Here is a 12,173-nt window from a genome sequence, read left to right as displayed (position 1 = left end):
GTCATGAAAGTTAATGTGTGTCTATGTTCATAACCATGACTAGAGATATATATTTAATTAATGGTAAAAGTAACAAGTATATATTGGGATTTTACCATTTAATATTTAAGTTGGTGCATATTGTCAGTGTGCGCATTCTGACTGTCCCAGTCCCAGTCCCTGGTCCCTTATGGTCCCTGTCCTGTTGAAGTGTCTGTAGCGGATGTGTCCAAGTGACAGGCGTGAGCACTGTCCAATCAGATACAACACATCTGACAGGCATGATCAGTGTCCAATCAGGAGCGTAGCTCAGGTTTGGGGCGGGTCTACACAGAGAGGTGGGACTTTAGTACCGTCCATCTTCAGCTACAATATAGAGCGAGCCTGTCGAAAAGAAAACACAATTTGGAAGATTTTTGGAATTAGTTTTGGCTGTTATTGATAAAAGACAAACGAAAGCCCCTACATTAGGTAAATGTCGTAAACATATATGAGTATTGATTCTCGCGTAACCCATTTCCCTTTTTCCTAAATTTGGCTAGCTAAGCTGCTAGCTAGCATTTTATGCATTAGCTAGGCAGGCATTTAGCTAAATTAGCTCGTAAGCTTTCGTTTTGAACGGTCTGAGATCAAATGGTAGTTCCCCTGAGCTATAATCAAAGACAAGGTATTTACTGGGCTGCAGAAACCTCGCAGTATAGAAACACGGTCCATCCTTAGCACAGCTCACTGATCCTGAGCTGGAGCGGGTCGAGCTCAGGAACTGACTAGCTTTAACGTTAGCTTTCTAATGCTAATTGTACAGAATTGTTTAGATGAGAACTATATATGTACGTGTTGATTACTGGCCTTAAGTGCCAGGTGTATGGTCATGTAACTATTGACAGAAAGTGACATGAATGATGTCAATTTTGTGTGAGGATGGCGATCTTTGTGCAGCTAACATTAACAGTACAGCTCGTGTTACCGTCAGTGTGGAAACATCTTTATTGAAGGATGTACTCTGTGTCTCTCTTTTGATAGAAAGTGTGTTGCCTCCACGCATCTAACAGTGTGACAGACGGAATGTGGACATTGTCGTAGTCAGAGCCATGGCTGACAAGAGAAAACTTCAAGGTAAAAGTCAGTGCCTTCACCTCACTGTTGCATCCATATTTGTCACTCACATCTCACCATGTGAGAGCATGTGTTCTGTAACATTGGCTTTATAGTTTTTGCACAGATCCACATTTGAAAGTGGTAGTGCATAACTGTTATTTATGTTTTAGGTGAAATTGACAGATGTTTGAAAAAAGTAGCTGAAGGTGTAGAACAATTTGAAGACATCTGGCAAAAGGTAAAGTCTGTTATTTCCCTGTCAAAACACTTGAAATAATCTATAAATAAATATGTGTTCCAGCTACACAATGCGGCCAATGCAAACCAAAAGGAAAAGTATGAGGCTGACCTCAAAAAAGAGATTAAAAAATTACAAGTAAGACTTTGAATGTCAGTTGTTGTTCAGTCAGCAACTGGATGTTTATAATAAACATGTCATCGGTGCTTTTGCAGCGACTAAGAGATCAGATAAAAACATGGGTCGCGTCAAACGAGATCAAAGACAAAAGGCAGCTAGTGGAAAACCGCAAACTAATAGAAACGGTAAGAAATTTGAGCTTCATTAAATTATACTTTATTAAGAAATATAAACATCATTTTTTATTTTTTATTCCCAGCAAATGGAACGGTTTAAAGTGGTGGAACGGGAGACAAAAACAAAAGCCTACTCAAAAGAAGGCTTGGGACTTGCTCAAAAAGTGGATCCAGCTCAGAGGGAAAAAGAAGAGACGGGACAGTGGCTAACGGTAATCAAACCTTTATTACATTACACTTCCTTTAAGCTCTTGTTGTAGATTTTTTTAATACAACTTTTATATAAATCGTCCCTTTTTTTTAACATTTCTTTTAAATTTCTTTCCTTCAGAATACGATAGACACCTTAAATATGCAGGTGGATCAGTTTGAAAGTGAAGTTGAATCACTCTCAGTCCAAACGAGAAAAAAGAAAGGAGACAAAGAGGTGGCTACTTGAAATAAACAAATGAATGACTTATATTTGGTGTTATACCTCTAAAGTGTTTTACTGTCACATAGAAGCAAGATCGCATTGAAGAGCTGAAGCGGTTGATAGAGAGGCATCGATTTCACATTCGGATGTTGGAGACCATATTACGGATGCTCGACAATGACTCTGTGCCGGTGGATTCTATCGTAAAGATCAAAGACGATGTCGAGTACTACATAGATTCATCCCAAGACCCGGACTTCGAGGAGAATGAATTCCTGTATGACGACATAGATCTAGAAGACATCCGTGAGTGGATATGTTATTACTGCCATGTTACTGGTGCTGTAGGTTGTGCTCTGGAATTTGATGTCATTATATCTATTGGCCGTTACACCATTTTCGTAAGAATTGAATTTGAAAGCTATATCCCAAAAACACATCCACAAATGAAATGAAGTTTGTTGTTGTTGACATAATCTTCTGCCTGAATGGACAAGTCTCTGCTGACAGTCGTGCTTATGTGGTTGAAAAATGGCACCACTTTTTAACATTACTGTACCTTAGTTCATTTTTGCTGGGCTGTTTGGAACTCTGTCAGTTTTTGTTTCATGTTGATAGGCCCAGAGAAATGTACTGTAAACATGGTCAAAACTCCTGCATGTTGACCATTAAAAGGCAAATTGTACCACAGACTCATGGTCTGTCCTCCACCTCAATAATAAGCTTTAAAGGCTCTTTAGAATGTTACGACGTCACCTGAACGTGACCTTTAGCGTCGCCCTATTTCCCCTTTGTTGACAAAAAATTGTGTCTAGCTGCAGCGTTAGTGGCCACGTCACCATCAGGCCAGGGAAACATAGAGGACGAGATGTTTCTTCACTCCAGCAGCACTCCCACCTCCACCACCTCGTCATCGCCTATTCCCCCATCCCCTGCGACGTGCACTGCTGTAAGTGTATCAATATCTGTGATCATAATTAAAGTTTGGATGTTTTGGACTTTTAACATTATTCTGGTATGCTCTTTTAATTGTAAATTTAGTTAAACCCTGTTGCAAGTCCATGTGTGTTTTGATTCAGTGGATTGTCATATCAAGGTATCTCCTCCTATAGGAGAACTCAGAGGACGATAAGAAAAGGGGCCGATCGACAGACTGTGAAGTCAGTCAGGTGAGAGGCCGTCATCTGTGCTGTGTTCGTACTAGTGGAGCAGTTTAGTGCGGTGTTCTTCACCCTTGGTCCTGGAGAGGTTTGGTGGCTGCTCTGAAAAAGATCACACTTGATCTCCTGTGGGACCACGGCTGGAGATTGTAATCTATAGTTAAATCTGCTTTTGTGGGCCTCTTTAGCTACTTGTAAATATTGCACCCCATGCACTGCTTTGTGTCCTCGGGGTCTGTCTTTATACTGACTGACTCAAGTCTCTCTTGTTTTCAGTCGCCTGTGAAAAATGGCACCCCATCCCTGCTCTCCTCCTTCTCTTCCTCCACCACCTCTGGTTCGTCCTCTTCCTCCTCTCTTGTTTCCATGGCGAGTGTTGTCGGAGGCATTCCTTCGCTTCCTACGAGCAGCGGTCTAATAGGAAGCTTCAGCAGCGCAGTGCAGCAACATCAGCATCCGCCGGTTCAGCCGCCACCTCAGACCACAAACCAGACTCCGCCTCAACAGCCGCCTCAGTCCAAACCCTCTGTTACATCACACAGTACCCCCAGCCCTCCTATCAACATCCTACTACCAGCCTCCACTGCCCCGTCTCTGTCCACGCCCAGCACGCCCAGCCCCTGTGCTCCAAGCTCCACACCCTCGTCCTCCGTTGCTTCCAGCCTCAGCCTCGGGCTGGGCCTGGGACTCAGCAAAGGCCTGACGGGGACCAGCTCCAGTCAGATCCCAGGGCTGGGCTTAGGCCATGGCCCGTCGTTAAACGCTCTGGGAATCCTGTCGGGCTCCACACCGGCCCCCTACGCACAGGCAGCAGCCTCTGGTGCTTTGGGTCTGAACAGTACCACGCAGTCCAGTATTTCAGTGGAAAGCAGCACTTCCATTCCCACCACAGGCTCCAGTGGAGTGACCACCAACGGGACGGGCACAGGCCTGGGGTTGCTAGGCTCCAGTCCGGCGCACGGCTCCCTGAGCAGCAGCATTCTGGGGCTGGTTCCTGGACAGATTGTGGCCCCTGGGGCCCCTTCGGTCCCTCCCAGCTCCATCAGCTCCCCCCCTGGAGTGGTGGGCCTGATGGGAGGCAACGGCAGCAGCATCGGGGTGGTTGGAGGAGTGGGAGTCAACTCTGCACCTGCCCGGCCACCAAGTGGACTCAAACAAAACGGTAGCACAAGTATGTTCTTATGAATATCAGTCTCTCAAAACAACAAAAATAGGGGGTTGTTCTGAGATCTTGAGATCAGCAGATTTTTTACAGTTCTGTTTTGTCTTAATTGTCTCCATATTCAGGTTATAGCGCTGTTGTTGCAGAGAGTTCTACAGAATCAGCTCTAAGCACACCAAGCCAGTCCCAAAGCAGCCAACCTTCATCACTCAGCTCTTCAACCAGTCAACCGTATGTCATCATTTTTTCTCTCTTCTAATCGGCTTTGTGTTGTGTGAAAATGTTTATCTGCTCTTAAACTCAGGATGGACAATGGGCCCAGTTTAATCAGCTCCATTACTCTGCCCCCGAGCTCTCCATCCCCGTCGTTCTCAGACAGCACACCGGGCGGAGGCAGCCTCCTCAATGGACCCCATTCGTATTCACAAGCCTCTGAAGGCCTCAAGGTGAAAAGCTACACTCTATCTGACATTAGCAAAACCCTGTGTTTTAAGAAGTGCTGACGAGATCAACCTTACTGAACACACCTAAGGTTATTAATGCAAGGATCTGGCACTTACATTTGTTTGTGAACACACACAAATGAGACTCAATGCCTCTGAGCTCAGCAGGGCTTTCAGGATTTATCCAATCCGAAACCCTCTAAAGAAAAGTGACACGATTTTTTGGGGGTGCACCCTTCACCATAGACCCACACCAAACAGCAACAGTTCATGTAGTTAATGTTGAACGAGCTAAAGCATCTGGGTCCACAGGCTCCGGAGCCTCTGAGTTCTCTCAAGGCGATGGCTGAAAGGGCAGCTCTGGGATCAGGTCTGGATGGAGAGATCAGCAATCTGCATTTAACAGACAGAGGTCTGTATGAGCAAAGTTTCGATCACAAATAAGATCTAATTATTACACGGTTCAGTACTTACACATGGAAATGTTGTTCTGCAGATATTTTCTCTGGTTCGACAGCAGCGCCCGGCACTCCTGCTGCTCCGCAGCAGTCCGTTTCTGAAGTGAGCATACCTCCATCGCTTGGGGTGTGTCCTCTGGGCCCCACGCCGCTGCCCAAAGACCAGCTGTACCAACAGGCGATGCAGGAGGCGGCATGGACGCATATGCCACACCCATCAGACTCTGAGAGGATCAGGTGCTGGCTAAAGTCATTTAGGCCCATTTCAGTCCCTGCTACATAACAATTCTTATTGTTGAGCTGTGTTTGTGTTCTACAGGCAATACCTGATGAGGAACCCATGTCCGACGTTGCCCTTTCATCACCAGGTACCGCCTCATCACTCTGACTCCATAGAGTTTTACCAGAGACTGTCCACAGAAACACTGTTTTTCATCTTCTACTACCTGGAGGTAATTCCCCTCCCACACAGTGCTTTTTGTTCTTTTTGTTCAGTCTTTAAACTGGTTTTCTTTGTTTTAGGGCACAAAAGCTCAATATCTTTCTGCCAAGGCTCTAAAGAAACAGTCATGGAGGTTTCACACAAAGTACATGATGTGGTTCCAGAGGCACGAAGAACCCAAGACCATCACCGATGAGTTTGAGCAGGTGATTACTCTGTAATATTTGACTGTGATACTGCCGTGGATTTGTTGTTTACTGACTGTTCATCCCCTCAGGGCACTTACATTTACTTTGACTATGAAAAATGGGGCCAGCGGAAAAAGGAGGGCTTTACCTTCGAGTACAGGTACCTTGAAGATCGCGATCTACAGTGACAGCTAAAGTGAAAGGACAGAGACAAAACGTGCTGCTGTTGACATTCCGAGACTGAACTCCAAACTGTGGATAGAGATTGTGATGTGTAGTAGAACCCTCTCCTGTGGCGGAGCCTGGGCTGTGTATAGGCCGCGTCTCCTGAAGCCCCTGCTCCTCCTGTAGCAGACTGCCTTTGTCTGAACCCTATGGGCCTGATCAAACAGTGTGCTGCAGGGCTCAGGGGTCCAATGAGGTCTGCGTTTGTGCCTGTCTGTGTGCACACTCAGTATGTGGCATTAGGAAAGCCTACCCCATGCATGTTTCTCATGTTTCGTTTTCTTTTTCTGTTTCAACAAATTCTCTGTACCGCCTGTCCAACATGAGCCTGGAAACCTTCAACTTTACAAACACCAACTGGGGATTTGATAGAAAAACTGCCCATCTTGTATTTACTGTAATTTGGTGGTTTAGACTTGGAAGTACAGTGGACATTTAGTCATGGAGTGTAGGAATGGCTTCTTTTAAGACCTACGATGCCTGTTTATATGGTCACTATTAGATATAGTGAGCGGTTATCAAAAGTTTTATTGATATTGTCTTGGTCAATTAAACGCTGATTGAGAGTGACCACAGGGCCTCTCCCTGTGACAGGGAAAGAGTCCTTATTGGACATGGATTAAATTGCTATGCAATTGAACTGGTCTCTGACTCCCTCTCTTTTCAGAAAATGTTTTTAAGTTATCCTGTCAAAGAAATGCATTATTATGACGCATTCATGTTTGTGAGAAATTAATAAACTTGTAAAATAAATCTTAATTAATAGGCTTTGAGAACTTTACTTGACGTTTTATTGCAGCAGTTTTTTCCTCAAGTTTGGATGTCATCAACTACACTGACTATAGTGATGAATGTACCCACTGGAATTAAGGACCTGAACACAGCCTTTAGTTTTCCCATTATCGCTGTCTGTTCCTTTGTCACTCTTTGTTCAATTTTACACCTGATGTTTGACCTGAAGACCCTCACAGTGAATGTGCACTGAAACTGTTTACATGTTCGGTGGTTAAACTCATGAGTTTTGTCCTGCATAGCTGTTAATAGAAAAGTTTAGATAATCCGAGTGTTACACAAACTGGATAAGGTGGATCCTTATAAGCAACAGAAAAACATCTGTAATGAAATTTTAACTTAAATATTGAGTAAAAAAAACAGCTCCTGTGTAGATTTTAAACTTTTCGGGGGAGAGGTGTTTGTGAAAATATGAAAATAGCCGTTAAATTAAAAGATATTTGCCTTTTATAGATTCTATTTTTGGGGCTCTTAATATTTCAGGAAGGCAACATTACATTTCTTCCTCAATTCTGCATGGGAGATGTCATAAAACAGGAGTATTTCAGGATTGTACAATTTCAATAAATACTTTTATGAAACAGTTGCCTGTCTGAGTTTTTTGTAGCAGACACAGCCGTTGTGAAAAGTCCTCACTCTTCCAACATCACAATAAATTGCCTTTTCTTGTGTGTACACATTTATTAAAAACAAGTTCAACAAACTCAAAATAAAAAGATATTGTAAAATCTCAGGTTTTCTGTGGCAGTGACTACACCTTGGGCTCCTTCTTGACTTTGAGGAACTCGGCCATGTTGGAGAAATATTTCTGATTGGCTTCAGCCACCTTTTTCTCTGCGGCCTGTGGGTTCACGATCTCCAGTCCCTGTGAAATAGTGACAATTGTGAGTTTCGATAAGCTGCAGCGTGGATCACAGGCGCTGGTTTTGTACCTGTAGTGGAGTGAAGGCCACGCTCGAGCTGGTTCCGGAGGAGCGGTCTCTCACCGTGGATTTCCCTCCGTACGTCATGCTCTGCTTCTGTAACGTCCTCTGAAATCAGACAGTTCAGTGTGACATAAAGCCAGTAAAACCCAGAGCACGAGCTGGAACGTGTCGAGCACCTGGAGGGATTTGGAGATTCTGGCCTTTGTGGCTTCATTGACTTGAGCCTGTCGCACACGTCCACTGCCGCTCTTCCCCAACTGCCCCAAACTGAAGCCCAGGTCCTCCTGATAGGCATCGTCCTCGATCTGTCGCAACAAAACACACACAGCTTCAATGAAAACACAGTTAAACACATCACACTGTGTATAAGACAATGTACCAACCTCAGCAAATGTCATTCTGTTGGCGTGTTTCCTTATCTCAGTCAGTCCAAGTCGTTCCTTCATTTTACGATACCTTTAAAGAAAGACAGAAATGTTGAACTCTGTGGTGTCTCAAATAGACCATATGTGACTTGAACATTTTAGAATAAGTACTGACCTTCTCCCTCCCCTTTTCTTCCTCTGTCCGTCCAGTGGAGCCGGCAGAGGTTTGACCTGCTTGACGGGAGGAGGCTCTTGCCATTTATCAAACTTCCTCTCAATCTCTTCTTTCAGATCGTAACCAACCTGCAACACAAGGAGATTTAGTAAAAAAAAAACACTTAACTGCCTCTATATTTTAATGCTACAAATACAGGGAAAGTAAACATTTCAAAGAGGAAAGAGAATTGGACAAAATGGACTTTTGAGCAAAAATGGTTCATCAATTTCAGCTAAAACTGCAACACAATATGTTTTGGACCATAATTAAAAATTAAAAATCGATAAACCTATACAGTAAAAATTGTTGAGCAATGTCATATTTTTTTAAAACAAATTTAATACTTTTTATTTGCATTTGGCCTTGATTTTGGCAAAAATCTATTTAATGCCTTGTGGAAACCCTGCTATATTTATGATCAATACAAGATACAGCTATACAATTACTACATTGAATTATCCTTCAGCTTATTACATTTTTGGGCTCAAAACACGCATCTTTAGTGAGGACATTTTTGTATATAATGCACAATAAATACTAAAAAGCTACTTTTCCACTTAAAATGTTTTGTAGCCCAATGCTTTTTTCCTGATATCATCAAGCACATAGGAATACACTTACAGGAATTGTCTTGCTTTTTACGGTACTGCCAGTGCCATAAAATGATCTTCTGTATTATAGTTTATTACCGTATTTGCAGCAATAACCAACATTTATTATGGGGTGAGGCCTAATCAGTGTTAATTTCATCGACTAAAATATTTAGTCTTAATTTTAGTCAAAGTGATATTTTTGACGACTAAAATTGGACTAAAACTAAATCAAAAGTTTCTCATGAGACTAAAATCATCCAAACTTGTATTGACCGTCTGAAAGAGCCTCATATTATTTAAATTCACTGCCAGAGGATCAGCTCTGAACTTTGTTCATGTGGAGCAGCTCCATGAAGCAGAGGAACAAGATTAAATATGATTATAATGAATATTATAAATGCAAAGTCGACTAAATCAGTCTTAAATTTAGTCGACTAAATTTACTTGCAATTTTAGTCGACTAAAACTAGACTAAAATTGAAGATATTTTTTTGACTAAAACTAGACTAAAATCGAATTACATTTTCGTCAAAAGACTAAAACTAAAACTAAATTAAAATATGTTGTCAAAATTAACACTGGGCCAAATGCAAGATTGTGTATAAATGTCTGCACCACAGCATTTATAGACTGAATATATTCTGTATAATGTTAGCGGTTTAAACTCGCCTTGCCATCCGAACTCTCATGAAAACTGTCCACTCTTGACGCCAGAGTACACTTTGCAGATACAAGTCGAGCAGCCTTCCTCCTCAGGTCCTGACGACACAAAGTCAACAAGTAAAGCCTCAATGGTTAGAACAGTAGAGCTCTAAAGCGGTCGACAAGCTTACAGGAGGCAGAGACTGAACAACATCACAGTGGTATATGAAACCAGTATGTGGCAGGAGAGATGTGCTGCTGAACCCAGACAAGGTTCTCCTTTGGGCACCCAGCAGCATTAAATTACAGGCAGGCATCTTGGACAGGTTCGTCAATCCTCCGGCGATACCTTCAACACATGATTATCACACAGAGCTAAGAATTGCAGTGAGGGTTTGTGAAAACATCTGAACCTTGCTAAATCGTCTTAATTTGTATCTTTTACCCATGATTTTAGCCGCTGTAGAAGCTCCCACAATGATGGACAGATTTGGGGCGATAAAGGACATCCTGGACTCTACATATTCATAGATCCTGTGTTTTGATTGGTTCAGCTCCAGGGCCATGTCACAAGCTTCTTCCAGCTGTTTTAATTCCTCTTCAGTGAGTAATGACCTTCAAAACATACCACAAAATACAGTTTACACAAACAATCTTCAGTAATTACTGGTAGAGTCCGTAAACAGTCAAGACAATGAAATCATTTTTACCCTTGTGTGGTTGAGGCTGTCACGCTGACGACCATAATAGTGGCATTCGTGAGAATCTGCTGCAGCGTCTCATTGTTCTTGCACTTTTCCAAATTATTGCCCAGTTCCTAGATGGACACAAATAACACAAGTTGATTTTATAAAGAGCCTGAGAATGAAATAAGTGTGTGACCTAAGCAGTGTGTTTTACCTTCACAGTACGCATGTAATCTAATGAATCTGGAACAAGAGACTCGAGCTCCGGAAACCTCTTGGAGTATTTGTCTCGCGTAAACTTGTGGATAATATCTACATGAAAAAAGAAAAAATTAACACACAATTGAGGGTTGTAGTCCGCTAGAAATAAAATCAAGAAACACGTACTTAGCTCATTGTCAATCTCCACTGTAAGATTATTCGCGGCGACGATGAGCCTGTATTCTGGATCCGATTCCACTGGTCCTGCGACTAAAAGACAGTAACAACTTTAATAACCTGTAGAGCAACGATCCATAAACTGGTGTTGAAATTCCAAAACAAAGGCAAGCTTACCGTCAGAATTTTTGCGCTGCTTTCCAATATAAGTAGAAATTTTATCTATGATTTCTGAAAACTGTAACAATGTTTGGTTAGATGAATCCATAATTATTACCATATATATGCTTAGTGCTGCTTACACATCTACAATTCAGAGAATGGGTAATGACAAGAGTGGGATTTGTGCTGCCAACTTTCAGGTTATAGGACAATCTCTCATTATTCTCCGTCTTTGTAATGGGAAACTGACCTGCTTGCTGTTGCGGAGCTTAGCAATAGATGTGACGCTCTCTGCTTTACTGTAATCCACTTCCATCTCCTCTGGGATGTCCTCCAGGCCTCCCTCTGCCCTCTGTCCAGTGTCTCCATCACTGTCCCCCTCCTCATCCTCCGGATACAGGTCTTCCCCCTCATCACCCGCCTCCTCCAGGTCGGCCAGGAGCTCGTCCGCCAGAGACATCTGCACAAGCACATTTAGACCCTTTCATTGTTTGTAAACATTCCGGGCTTAGCTGGAGGCGGGAAGCGAGATTCCCATCCTATTTCCATTGTAGCATTTGCCATAGTAACGATAAACAAATGTCTTCTGTTGTTGGAAATATCAGATAAACCTTGCACCTTATACCACAACAGGACCACATTTTTTAGTTGTAATTTTACACTTATAATCACTAGTTTTAGTTTAATATTATTTCTCACTTCCTGCCTCCAGTTGATGTTACTGATAATGTAAGCAGCGAAAGGGTCTATAAACAAAACAGAAGTACACAAAATCCCCTTGGTGTGAAGCTTAACAAATAAAACCTCCTTCCACAAGTATCCAGGAGCGAGATGTTAACATTTATGGTGTTCCAGCATCGTGTCGTCTTCCATTTAGCTAAAACACGCCGAGAGCCTTTACTTAAAGACAGTTTACGTGAGTAGATTTGCTGTTTATGACGCCCAGAGACCTCAGTAGTACATGTTGTTTGCAAACAGAGCTCGTGCGAAGCTAACGTTAGCAAACGTTTCTTACACGAAAACTGGCCAAATAAATACACACATTTAAGCATGATAAAACTTACCTCGGATGTTAAATCTTCTCTAACTTAAGATTTGAACGACCCCTTTGACGCACTTCTGTTTACTGGAGTGAAACGCTCTTCAATGAATGAATGTTTTCAGCAGCATTTAGCCAGCGTTAAAGAGTCGCATGATATAGACGTAAGCGGATGAGCAAAGGATCCTGGGAAATGTAGTTCATCAAGACAACATATGCACTGCGCTCGTTTCAAGTACATTAAAATCATATGGAATTAATTCATTAGC

General features: G+C 42.5%; 2 protein-coding genes across 3 annotated transcripts; one reads left to right on the top strand and one right to left on the bottom strand.

The window, feature by feature from the left end:
- The first annotated feature begins 296 nt into the window (after positions 1-296).
- On the top strand, positions 297-7,415 carry cnot3a (CCR4-NOT transcription complex, subunit 3a). 2 transcript variants are annotated; one of them, XM_079562176.1, is made up of 18 exons: positions 297-450; positions 1,003-1,095; positions 1,248-1,315; positions 1,379-1,453; positions 1,531-1,620; positions 1,695-1,823; positions 1,943-2,038; positions 2,113-2,332; positions 2,848-2,975; positions 3,139-3,195; positions 3,463-4,357; positions 4,474-4,579; positions 4,653-4,794; positions 5,104-5,203; positions 5,288-5,486; positions 5,569-5,701; positions 5,772-5,897; positions 5,969-7,415. In XM_079562176.1, the coding sequence occupies exons 2-18, from the start codon at positions 1,071-1,073 to the stop codon at positions 6,065-6,067; spliced, it is 2,688 nt and encodes an 895-aa protein (XP_079418302.1). In that variant the 5' UTR covers positions 297-450; positions 1,003-1,070; the 3' UTR covers positions 6,068-7,415. The 2 variants fall into 2 exon arrangements, with proteins under 2 accessions (XP_079418302.1, XP_079418301.1); XM_079562175.1 differs by having other exon boundaries at positions 2,842-2,975.
- A 127-nt stretch (positions 7,416-7,542) lies between these two features.
- On the bottom strand, positions 7,543-12,062 carry prpf31 (PRP31 pre-mRNA processing factor 31 homolog (yeast)). The gene is made up of 14 exons (XM_079562177.1): positions 11,930-12,062; positions 11,116-11,325; positions 10,881-10,941; positions 10,713-10,796; positions 10,540-10,637; positions 10,350-10,456; positions 10,085-10,254; positions 9,831-9,988; positions 9,667-9,756; positions 8,363-8,490; positions 8,206-8,278; positions 7,999-8,127; positions 7,829-7,927; positions 7,543-7,761 (listed from the first exon to the last, which is right to left on the bottom strand). Exons 2-14 carry the CDS (start codon positions 11,323-11,325, stop codon positions 7,648-7,650), a joined length of 1,521 nt encoding a protein of 506 aa, XP_079418303.1. The 5' UTR covers positions 11,930-12,062; the 3' UTR covers positions 7,543-7,647.
- Positions 12,063-12,173: the final 111 nt, after the last annotated feature.

The sequence above is a fragment of the Gobius niger genome (assembly GCF_951799975.1).
Source record: "Gobius niger genome assembly, chromosome: 8".
Taxonomy (NCBI): Eukaryota; Metazoa; Chordata; class Actinopteri; order Gobiiformes; family Gobiidae; genus Gobius; species Gobius niger.
This window is presented reverse-complemented; position numbering and strand designations above follow the sequence as displayed.

Coding starts and splice junctions, on each gene's coding strand:
- prpf31 (XM_079562177.1), bottom strand. CDS start 11,325: ATGTCTCTGGCGGACGAGCTCCTGGCCGACCTGGAGGAGGCGGGTGAT. Junction 9,757..9,830: donor TTGTTCAGTCTCTGCCTCCT/GTAAGCTTGTCG, acceptor TTGTGTCGTCAG/GACCTGAGGAGGAAGGCTGC. Junction 8,128..8,205: donor ACAGAATGACATTTGCTGAG/GTTGGTACATTG, acceptor TTGTTGCGACAG/ATCGAGGACGATGCCTATCA.
- cnot3a (XM_079562175.1), top strand. CDS start 1,071: ATGGCTGACAAGAGAAAACTTCAAG. Junction 1,454..1,530: donor AAGAGATTAAAAAATTACAA/GTAAGACTTTGA, acceptor GTGCTTTTGCAG/CGACTAAGAGATCAGATAAA. Junction 1,824..1,942: donor AGACGGGACAGTGGCTAACG/GTAATCAAACCT, acceptor TCTTTCCTTCAG/AATACGATAGACACCTTAAA.